The following is a 12,227-nucleotide window of genomic DNA, read 5'->3' as shown; positions in this document are numbered from 1 at the left end:
GAATGAGATGGAGAGAGGAAAAGAGATGGAGAGAGGAAAAGAGATGGAGAGAGGGAATGAGATGGCGAGAGGGAATGAGATGGAGAGAGGGAATGAGATGGAGAGAGGGAAAGAGATGGAGAGAGGGACAGAGGGAAAGAGATGGAGAGAGGGACAGAGGGAATGAGATGGAGAGAGGGAATGAGATGGAGAGAGGAAAAGACAGGTAGACAGCAGAGAGACTAAGATATTAAAAAAAGGGTGAGATGGAGAAAAAAACTGCAAGAGCAATAGGTACTCTGAACAAAAATATAAACGCGACATGTAAATTGTTGCTCCAATGTTTTAATGAGCTGAAATAAAAGATCCCAGAAATGTTCCAAAAGCTAATCTGTAAAATGTCTCTGTTAGTGACCATTTCTTCTTGGCCATATCAAGAAGTTGATTAAACAGAATTATCATTACACAGGTGCACCTTGTGCTGGGAACAATAAAATGCCACTCTAAAATGTGCAGTTTTGTCACACAACACAAGTTTTTAGGGAGCGTGGAATTGGAATGCTGACTCCAGGAATGTCCACCAGAGCTGTTGCCAGAGAATTTAATGATAATTTCTCAACCACGTCGTTTTAGAGAATTTGGCAGTACGTTCAAACGGCCTCTCAACTGCAGACCACGTGTAACCACCGCCAGCCCAGGACCTCCACATCCGGCTTCTTCACCTGCGCGGTTATCTGAGACCAACCACCCAGACAGCTGATGATGTACATACAAAGAATTACTGCACAAACTGTCAGAATCCAGAATCCGTCTCAGGAAAGGGTCTTGACCTGACTGCAGTTCGGCGTTGTAACAGACTTCAGTGGGCAAATGCTCACCTTCCATGGCCACTGGTACTCTGGAGAATCGGATGAATCCCAGTTTCAACTGTACCGGGCAGATGGCGTCGTGTGGGCGAGTGATTTGCTGATGTCAACATTGTGAACAGAGTAGTGGCGCTGGGGTTATGGTATGGGCAGGCATGAGCTATGGACAACAAACACAATTGCATTTTATCAATGGCATTTTGAATGCACAGAGATACTTTGACGAGATCCTGAGGCCCATTGTCTGCCATTCATCCATCACCATCACCTCGTGTTTCAGCATGATAATGCACTGCCCCATGTCGCAAGGATCTGTACACACAATTCCTGGAAGCTGAAAATATCCCAGTTCTTCAATGGCCTGCATACTCACCAGATATGTCACTCATTGAGCATGTTTGGGATGCTCTGGATTGACGTGTACGGCAGCATGTTCCAGTTCCAGACAATATCTAGCAACTTCACACAGCCATTTGAAGAGGAGTGGGACAACATTCCACAGGCCAAAATCAACAGCTTGATCAACTCTATACGAAGGAGATTTGTCACGCAGCATGAGGCAAATGGTGGTCACATCTGATACTGACTGGTTTGATCCACGCTCTACCTTTTTTTTAAGGTATCTGTGACCAACAGATGCATATCTGTATTAACAGTTATGTGAAATCAATAGATTAGGGCCTCATTAATTTATTTGAATTGACCGATTTCCTTGTATGAACTGTAACTCAGTAAAATATTTGAAATTGCGTATATATTTTTGTTCAGTGTAGTTCAGTGTAGCAGAGTCGTGAAAGAAGATTAGATCACATTTGAAAACGTTATTGTCCATTAATTTTGCACAGAAGAGGAGGTAGAAGTGTGACAAACCGACTCAGTGCAACGTCTGCCTCTCTCTCTCGCTTGCTCGCTCTGCTTTCATTTCCCTGCAAAGCAATGGCGTGTCTGTCTGTCTGTCAGTTTGTCGGAGTGTTCCTCACACTGCACTGTCACACCACTGTGACAGCACACGCAGATGTGGCATTAGAAGTCTACTGCCTCACTGTCACACACACACACACAGACGGATCCCTCTGAAGCTGTCACTGAGATACACTGAGCTCCTACTCTGTTGCTGTGTGACTGGGTGTTTTTTATTCTGCTAGTCTGCTCCTCTCTCGTTTGCATTTCTAGCCTTCTGTTGTGATTATCCCTGTTCTGACTAACAAGTTCCTCTACTGACATTCCCCTTTGAGTAGATAAGAATTGTGAAATTAGAGATTCTGCTGTCTCCACACTCAACACAAGTACAGTGCCTTGCAAAAGTATTCACCCCCCTTGGCGTTTTTCCAATTTTGTTGCATTAAAACCTGTAATTTAAATGGATTTTTATTTGGATTTCATGTAATGGACACACACATAATAGTCCAAATTGGTGAAGTGAAATGCAAAAAAATAAAAACAGAAAAGTGGTGCGTGCATATGTATTCACCTCTTTTTCTATGAAGCCCCTAAATAAGATCTGGTGCAACCAATTACCTTCAGAAGTGACACCTGTGTGCAATCTAAGTGTCACATGATCTGTCACATAATCTCAGTATATATACACCTGTTCTGAAAGACTCCAGAGTCTGCAACACCCCTAAGCAAGGGGCGGCACCATAAAGACCAAGGAGCTCACCAAACAGGAGCAGGGTTTTGGAGGTTGTGGAGAAGTACAGATCAGGGTTGGGTTATAAAAACATATCCCAAACTTTGAACATCCCACAGAGCACCATTAAATCCATTATTAAAAAATAGAAAGAATATGGCACCACAACAAACCTGCCAAGAGCGGGCCACCTACCAAAACTCACGGACCAGGCAAGGAGGGCATTAATCAGAGAGGCAACAAAGAGACCAAAGATAACCCTGAAGGAGCTGCACAGTGGAGAATCTGTCCATAGGACCACTTTAATCCGTACACTCCACAGAGCTGGGCTTTAAGGAAGAGTGTTCAGATAAAAAGATAAAAAGATAAAAAGCCAAAGAAAACAATAACCAAACATGTTTGGTGTTTGTCAGAAGGCATGTGGGAGATTCCCCAAACATATGGAAGAAGGTACTCTGGTCAGATGAGACTAAAATTGAGCTTTTTGGCCATCAAGGAAAATGCTATGTCTGCCGCAAACCCAGCACCTTACATCACTCCAAGAACACCATCCTCACAGTGAAGCATGGTGGTGGCAGCATCATACTGTGGGGATGTTTTTCATCGGCAGGGACTGGGAAACTGGTCAGAATTGAAGGAATTTAATTTAATTATGAAAGTCAGTTTAGACCAAGTTCTTATTTCCAATAACAGCCTAGGAACAGTGGGTTAACTGCCTGTTCAGGGGCAGAACGACAGATTTGTACCTTGTCAGCTCGGGGGTTTGAACTTGCAACCTTCACTAGTCCAACGCTCTAACCACTAGGCTACCCTGCCGCCCCAATGATGGAATGATGGATGGCACTAAATACAGGGAAATTCTTGAGGGAAACCTGTTTCAGTCTTCCAGAGATATTTGTGACTGGGATAGAGGTTCACCTTCCAGCAGGATAATGACCCTAAGTATACTGCTAAAGCAACACTCGAGTGGTTTAAGGGGAAACATTTAAATGTCTTGGAATGGCCTAGTCAAAGCCCAGACCTCAATCCAATTGAGAATATGTGGTATGACTTAAAGATTGCTGTACACCAGCGGAACCCATCCAACTTGAAGGAGCTAGAGCAGTTTTGCCTTGAAAAATGAGCAAAGCTTATAGAAACATACCCCAATAGACTTGCTGCTGTAATTGCTGCAAAAGGTGGCTCTATAAAGTATTGATGGGGGGTAGTATTGCACACTCACAAGTTTTTTTGCCTTATTTCTTGTTATTTTCACAATAAAACATATTTTGCATCTTCAAAGTGGTAGGCATGTTGTGTAAATCAAAATATACAACCCCCCCCAAAATTGATTTTAATTCCAGGTAGTAAGGCAGCAAAGTAGGATAAATGCCAAGGGGGGGTGAACACTTTCGCAAGCCACTGTATACCTTGACTTCCACACATTGATTGATTGTTGTTCATGTGACGCTTCTTTTCAATTCATTTAGGGGTTGGGTGAAGATAAGAATGTTGTATTCTAAGAGCAAATACTAATAGATTATCTTAATATTTGTTCAGTGTGTGATATAATTCGGTATCATTTGTTACTTTTGAAAACAGAACACCCCTATCTCTATGGGTCCGAACATTCTAGCTGGCATCCTTGTGTGTTGAGTGTAAACTGGGACTCGCAATTAGGACAACTAATTTCATAGTTCCTTTCAGTTCTATTAAATGGTCTAGTGCAGGGCTTCCCAAACTGGGTCCTGCCCCTCTCCCGGATGCACGTTTACTTATTTGCCCTAGCAGTACACAGCTGATTCATATAATCAAAGCTTGATGATGAGTTAGTTTTGCTGCGCAAAACCAAAACTGGCTCCCAGGGGGGCCCCAGGACTGAGTTTGGGAAACCCTGGTCTAATGGGTTGTGCTTTGCTGTTCCCTGCTGGACGTAGTGTGTAATTCTGTGTGTGTGTAATTCTGTGTATGCGTACCAAATGCCACCCTATTCCCTATTGAGTGGACTACTTTTTTTACCAGGGCCCTGCACTGTGTAGGGAATAGGTTGCCATTTGGGATGCATCCTATGTCTAATAATCTCCCTGGATGTGAAGCTGATGGTTTGTTTTCTCTCGTTGGGCAGACGGAACACATTCCTCCATACGACGTTGTGCCTTCCATGCGACCTGTGGTCCTGGTTGGACCGTCACTGAAGGGCTACGAGGTAACATAATTGTTATAAATTGCTGTAAAGTTTTTATAAGGGATTATTACTGACACTACCACTACTACACTCACAAGGACATTCTATTTAGATCACAATGGTCGCATTCCAATACTTATGTTGCCAGATCTTACATCACCTTGATAGGCATTTTACAGCTAACCACATCATATGTTATAGCAATCTGTCAGTCAATGACACAGTTGATGACGTGTCAACCATTGGTTGATGCATGCAATGTCTAAGCAGTGGAATGTGACCTACTTGTTAAAGGGATAGTTCACCCAAATGTTTAAATTATATATTGGTTTCCTTACCCTTTAAGCTATGACAGCAACCCTTCCTTACCCTTACGCATTAACCCTTTATTACCATTCCTTACCCTTTAAGGTATGACAGCAAACTAATGAGGTGGTTTAGTTTCCCGGGCACTGTTTCCAAATATTAACGTTTTAGCATTTGTGGCACAAATCCCATTCAAGTCATGGGACTGATATTATAATTTTTTTCACACATCATGTCCAAATCATTCGAATGTAACTACAATTTATTGTGAAGCTCAACAAAGTCACTTTTATATATGATATGATTTGGAAAATGCTAATATCGATCCCATGACTTCAATGGGACTTGTGCAAGCAACTGCCAGGGAAATGAAACCAAACGATGGATTGCTGTCATACCTTGTCCATAGACTGTTTACAGGGTAAGGAAACCAATGTGTAACGTTCCCAAACTACCCCGGTTTTCCAGAAGTCCTGGTTGGAGGATTCTGGATGTCCTGCTTATTCCCTTCTGATTTCTGGAAAACCTAGACATTTTGGAAAAGTTGCTGGAATTTTGAAACCCTTCTACTTGAACTAGCACCACTACTCAATTTACTAATGCATACTGTTTACACTAACTACACTTCTACTACTAGTTTACATTGTAGATACAATGACAGAGTTGAGCTTTGTCTCTGTGTACAGTGCCTTGCGAAAGTATTCAGCCCCCTTGAACTTTGCGACCTTTTGCCACATTTCAGGCTTCAAACATAAAGATATAAAACTGTATTTTTTTGTGAAGAATCAACAACAAGTGGGACACAATCATGAAGTGGAACGACATTTATTGGATATTTCAAACTTTTTTAACAAATCAAAAACTGAAAAATTGGGCGTGCAAAATATTCAGCCCCCTTAAGTTAATACTTTGTAGCGCCACCTTTTGCTGCGATTACAGCTGTAAGTCGCTTGGGGTATGTCTCTATCAGTTTTGCACATCGAGAGACTGAAATTCTTTCCCATTCCTACTTGCAAAACAGCTCGAGCTCAGTGAGGTTGGATGGAGAGCATTTGTGAACAGCAGTTTTCAGTTCTTTCCACAGATTCTCGATTGGATTCAGGTCTGGACTTTGACTTGGCCATTCTAACACCTGGATATGTTTATTTTTGAACCATTCCATTGTAGATTTTGCTTTATGTTTTGGATCATTGTCTTGTTGGAAGACAAATCTCCGTCCCAGTCTCAAGTCTTTTGCAGACTCCATCAGGTTTTCTTCCAGAATGGTCCTGTATTTGGCTCCATCCATCTTCCCATCAATTTTAACCATCTTCCCTGTCCCTGCTGAAGAAAAGCAGGCCCAAACCATGATGCTGCCACCACCATGTTTGACAGTGAGGATGGTGTGTTCAGGGTGATGAGCTGTGTTGCTTTTACGCCAAACATAACGTTTTGCATTGTTGCCAAAAAGTTCAATTTTGGTTTCATCTGACCAGAGCACCTTCTTCCACATGTTTGGTGTGTCTCCCAGGTGGCTTGTGGCAAACTTTAAACAACACTTTTTATGGATATCTTTAAGAAATGGCTTTTTTCTTGCCACTCTTCCATAAAGGCCAGATTTGTGCAATATACGACTGATTGTTGTCCTATGGACAGAGTCTCCCACCTCAGCTGTAGATCTCTGCAGTTCATCCAGAGTGATCATGGGCCTCTTGGCTGCATCTCTGATCAGTCTTCTCCTTGTATGAGCTGAAAGTTTAGAGGGACGGCCAGATCTTGGTAGATTTGCAGTGGTCTGATACTCCTTCCATTTCAATATTATCGCTTGCACAGTGCTCCTTGGGATGTTTAAAGCTTGGGAAATCTTTTTGTATCCAAATCCGGCTTTAAACTTCTTCACAACAGTATCTCGGACCTGCCTGGTGTGTTCCTTGTTCTTCATGATGCTCTCTGCGCTTTTAACGGACCTCTGAGACTATCACAGTGCAGGTGCATTTATACGGAGACTTGATTACACACAGGTGGATTGTATTTATCATCATTAGTCATTTAGGGCAACATTGGATCATTCAGAGATCCTCACTGAACTTCTGGAGAGTTTGCTAAACTGAAAGTAAAGGGGCTGAATCATTTTGCACGCCCAATTTTTCAGTTTTTGATTTGTTAAAAAAGTTTGAAATATCCAATAAATGTCGTTCCACTTCATGATTGTGTCCCACTTGTTGTTGATTCTTCACAAATACAGTTTTATATCTTTATGTTTGAAGCCTGAAATGTGGCAAAAGGTCGCAAAGTTCAAGGGGGCCGAATACTTTCGCAAGGCACTGTATTTGTGGGATGCAGACAGGGACAGGGGTATCTGGAACCTGGTGAGAACAGGACACACTAAGCTGAGGAGGATCACAGGGGAAGGCTGACGTGCCCTCAGTCAATACTGAAACAGCAATCTGTGCTGTGGGGCTCCCTTTTTCAGCAACAAAGAGCTTGCTTTGATTCACCCACCCATGCACACACACATATTGTCTGTTTTCATGATGGTGATTTCTAAAATGTTCACTATGTTTTTATTGCCCCTTTGGTTTCAGGTGACAGATATGATGCAAAAAGCACTGTTTGACTTTTTGAAACACAGATTTGAGGGAAGGTAAGTTGAGCTGTTCCTGCTTTCCTTTCTTCCCTCCCTCTTTCTCTCTCTCTCTCTCTGTATCCTTGTTCAGTATGCTCTGCCCGAGTCCTATAGGCTGGTATTTAGTCATCCCTGGAGGTTTCGCAGAGGGAGTGTGTAACAAGTTTGTTTGGCCTGGAGATGTGTGCTCGCTGCTACTTTAAATAGGCCCTCTCCATGTCCTTAATAGGCTATAGTGGGCCCTAGTGCAGTGCAGGGATCTCCTCAGCTCCTCTCCTCTCCGGCTGCCTGGCCACTTTCCCATTCGCAGTAGGGAAGTTATTTTACAAAACATAGGATCATTAGCATATACTGTGCATTGTTTTATATCCCTCTCAAGGTGCAACCCTTTTGATAACCAACAATGAGTTTTACAAAGCATACTCTCACCACTCTCTTCCCTCTTCTACCAAACCTTGCTTAGAAATCCCAAAACTCTCCCCTCTTCCTTATGGATGGTGATTTTGCTGCTATGCCTTTTTGTTTCTAATTCTGTACTTTTTCCCAAGTGTTAAATATTTGATTGATAAGGCTGTTTCAGAAATCAGAGCACACTCTAGTCTCTCGGTGACCAGTTATTTTCTCTCTGCCTTCCTATCAGAATATCAATCACTCGAGTCACTGCAGACATCTCTCTTGCCAAACGCTCCGTCCTCAACAACCCTAGTAAACACGCCATCATCGAGCGATCCAACACACGCTCCAACCTTGGTAAGTTTGGAGGTATGAGGTTGGGGAACCTCTGTGTTCTTCTAGGGCCCATTGTTTGTAGAGAGACTAATTCATTGCATAGAGAGAAGAGAAAGAATAAAAGATGAAAGAAAGTCTTCGGATGTTTCCCAAAAGGCACCCTATTTCCTATATAGTGGACCACTTTTGACCAGGGCCCAAAGGGCTCTAGTTGAAAGTAGTGCATTATATAGGGAATAGGGTGCAATTTTTGGCGCAACCTTGGAGATGGTTATAATGCAGACCTACAGATGTTGGAGGCGAAGAATGACCTGGCCAGGCCTGTGATTAAAAAGGTTTGCTTTTGGGACGAAAGAGAGAGAAAGAAAGGAGAGACTAGATACCTGCTGCCAGATAACAAGGTCAAGAACGCAGCTGTTTTTACCAGGCTTGAGTAACAAACTGCGATAACAATGAAACAGGACCTCACTGAGCCAACGAAACTACGGAAGCCATGTAGCTAATCTTTGTGTTGGATCGCCGTGGTGCTCTGTAACGTTACTCATGGGCTGTGTCCCAAATGGCACACTATTCACTTCATAGTGCACTACCTTTGACCAGAGTCGTATGGGCCCTGGTCAAAAGTAGTGCACTAAATAGGGAGTACGGTGCCATCTGGGATGCATCCATGGTGTGCCGGTTGCTCCATTACACTCTTAGAATAAAAGGTGCTATCTAGAAAACTAAAACGGTTCTTCGGCTGTCCCCATAGGGGTGGAATCTTTTTTTTTCTAAGAGAGTAGTTATGGGATAAACCCGCCCATCTTTAAAGATACATTAGCACTGGGACACACTCAAAACGCTGCACAAACATTACTCTTTGTGCTCCACTTTTGACTAAAAGCTTTAACTTGAAGCCAATGCAACTGGATAATTATTTTGTCACTTTGGGGACTGATGTTTTGACTGTATGCTGAACCCTGACTCTGTCTTGATGGTGATAGATACAGGGGTGAAAGTGGACTAAGCCAGTACGGTCCTGTACGGCGTCCTGGCAAAATAAATAGTAGGGGTAGGTCAATGCAAGAAAACTATAGGCAATTACATCATTATTTAACATTACGCATGTCAGCTGCATGACAATTCTTGACTTGAAAATGGGCAGTATACCCTCCAAATTGCTTTGTGGTTCACGAGAACACTAATATTTTTCCAAAGCGGAGATAAGTGTTCAAGACCAAGACTCGCGCATACAACAGTGTACACATCAATTCTGGCTACAAGTTTAGTGGGCCTAATGACAATCTCTGAATTATTAATTATCAGACACACATCTGGACCATCAGTGCAATTTCCGATCACAAACGAATAGGGCAAGAGGTGGGTGTATCTTAGTCATGGGCAGCTCTCGATGGGCAAACACAAGCTTTGTTTGAGCTGCTAATGAAATGTAATAAAAAGTGTTGCTAGGGAGATTTCCTGGACTGTTCATGATATATGTATTTGACCCAACTGGAGAAAAATGCATTAGTTAATACTGGTTACTCCCAAGTGGCACAGCGGTCTAAGGCACAGCATCTCAGTGCAAGAGGCGACACTACAGTCTTCAGTTCGAATCCAGGCTAAATCACATCCGGCCGTGGCAGTCACATAGGTTTCGCTGGGGTAGGCCGGCATTATAAATAAGAATTTGCTTTTAACTGACTTGCCTAGTTAAATAAAGGTTAAATTAAAAAAAGAATACTTCCGATTTCCACACAATCCTATAGTATTATAGACGTGGCAATAGTTGCGCTTGTCAATATTCCATATCACAGAATGAAATTTGGCCCACCGGTTGAGGACTCAATTCCTTAAATGGTCAGCAGATGGATTTTTCTTGCTAAAATAATCTATAAAATGTACCCTTCTCCCGTCAGGATTCTCTAAGAAGACATTTAAGAAGTTCCACTAAGTTGTCAACAGTTACGCTCGAAAGACCAAGAAAGTTGGCGGAAGTGCCTTCCATTTGATTAACCGAGAAATGTGTTGTGGATGTATTTGAAAACAATATTTTCACTGCTCTTTTACAGCAACTCATGACGGAAAGCTAAGTAATTACATGGGGGGCTAGCAGGCTAATATTTAATTGTGGTTGAAGGCGAAACAGAAAAGATAAGACAGACAGAAGCAGGATCAGAAATCATACAGTCCCATGCAAGGTGAGAAATGCAGCAGGTCCTCATTGACGATATATCTGTTCTATGTACTGAGCCGTGACGTAAAACTGAAACCAAGCCACTCTTGTATCTTAGCAACAGTAGCTAGCTAGTTACCTACACAAGTTATTAATTAACTAGCTAACGTTATATCTTGACAACATTGATGCACAATATATTTTTGTTCTCAGACATATCTAAGCCATATTCAAAATAGAATTCAAGCCAGATAGCCTACACTGTTGAAATTGTATGTTTAATTAGTTGACATCGTAACGCTATCTACTAGCTAGGTAGCTTGCTAGCCAGCCAGGCTCACGGGTTCACATCTCGTCTGAGCAGCCCAACTATGGCACAAGTTGGCTAGCTAGTTAACGTAAACACACCCCATACCGTACAGATGTGCGCAACCGCAACATTCAAACGAGGCTACAAAGAAAACTAATGGGATTGTAGTGACTGTGTTGACGTCAAAATCAGGGGTGTGAACTAGGTTTCTATTCAAGCGTTGATCGACATGGTAATGGCGCTATAGTATTGGAGAAAAGTTGAAAGAACTGACCCTCCGTTACATTGTGACGTGTCATGGCGCAACGTACAGCACGCATAAAGCAACTATTTCTTAGAATCTCTCTCCACCAGGTGTAGCACTTCTATCATCCTTTAAAAACAAGAAATGGACAGTGACGGGATCATCATTCTCAAAGCCGCTGTTTACTTCTAAGATCACTTTAGCACCGCCCTAAAAACCCGATTCAAATTCGACACAAACCTTCAAATAGGTATGTAATGACACATTATATAAACTCTTTATAGTGTTTTATTTACATTTTTAGAGGCGATAAGGTGATAAGTTGGACAGATCGAGTGAAAAATAGCAATTTTCCCACACGACATCTCTCCTTCTCACTATCACACATTTGTTTCGCTTCCCCACCCGCCATTTTTAAAAAGACTCGACGGGCTCATTGCCTGCTTGAATTATGCAGAAAGGGCAGCGTTTAGGTCATGTAATTGATTTTGTTGGAAGGGGGAGAAATTGTGCTTCACAATGGTATTTACATTACAGTTGATCTGGAAGTATTACGTTTTTGGGGCGCTAAAATAAGGGCAATTGTACGGACCAAGGCTATGTACGAGTTTACGTTAACATTGACCCTCGGCATACTTCTTTTCTTCCCTCGTTGTGACAACATTGACCCTCAACATACTTCTTTTGTTCCCTCGTTGTGACAACATTGACCCTCAACATACTTCTTTTGTTAAATTATCTCAGCAATACTCACAGTATTATTCAAGGTAGATTAACTATCTAACATGCAGGCATGAGCTCAGATCGGCTACAAATGTTCATTTTGTTGCATCAATTTAAACCAATGCTCAAATTACATAGCATAATGCCGCAACAATTTAATCAAACAGAAATAGAACTTTATAGCTATGTATATTCTTACCTTGATCATTGGTATAAGCTACTCTTTGGCCATATCTCCAATAGAGTCTCATCACAAGTGTTAAGGCAATGTTGTTCTGCACTACAATGGTTGTTGACTGATGTTGCAGCATCTTAGCCTGATGTATTCTCACTTTACAGAAAGTATTACAATATCTTACCAACATGATTGTAATACAGTCATCAGTACTATTCATATTAACCTACTGGACGTCCTTAGTACAAACAAACAAGAATATGAAACAAAGATTTACTTTATTTTACATGATGATTTAATGGCGAATGAATGACACATTGTTAAATGTCGTAGCGGCCGGC

General features: G+C 42.0%; 1 protein-coding gene across 8 annotated transcripts in view; it reads left to right on the top strand.

Annotated features, from left to right (window-relative positions):
- LOC110535617 (voltage-dependent L-type calcium channel subunit beta-2) overlaps positions 1–12,227 on the top strand; it is a 129,662-nt gene that overhangs the window by 108,187 nt on the left and 9,248 nt on the right. For all 8 annotated transcript variants that reach the window (XM_036935349.1, XM_036935348.1, XM_036935351.1 and 5 more), the window contains 3 exons: positions 4,580–4,660; positions 7,510–7,568; positions 8,191–8,300. In XM_036935349.1, coding sequence (XP_036791244.1) covers positions 4,580–4,660; positions 7,510–7,568; positions 8,191–8,300 — 250 coding nt within the window. The remainder of the gene's footprint in view (positions 1–4,579; positions 4,661–7,509; positions 7,569–8,190; positions 8,301–12,227) is intronic.

The sequence above is a fragment of the Oncorhynchus mykiss genome, chromosome 11 (assembly GCF_013265735.2).
Source record: "Oncorhynchus mykiss isolate Arlee chromosome 11, USDA_OmykA_1.1, whole genome shotgun sequence".
NCBI classification, from domain to species: Eukaryota; Metazoa; Chordata; class Actinopteri; order Salmoniformes; family Salmonidae; genus Oncorhynchus; species Oncorhynchus mykiss.
This window is presented reverse-complemented; position numbering and strand designations above follow the sequence as displayed.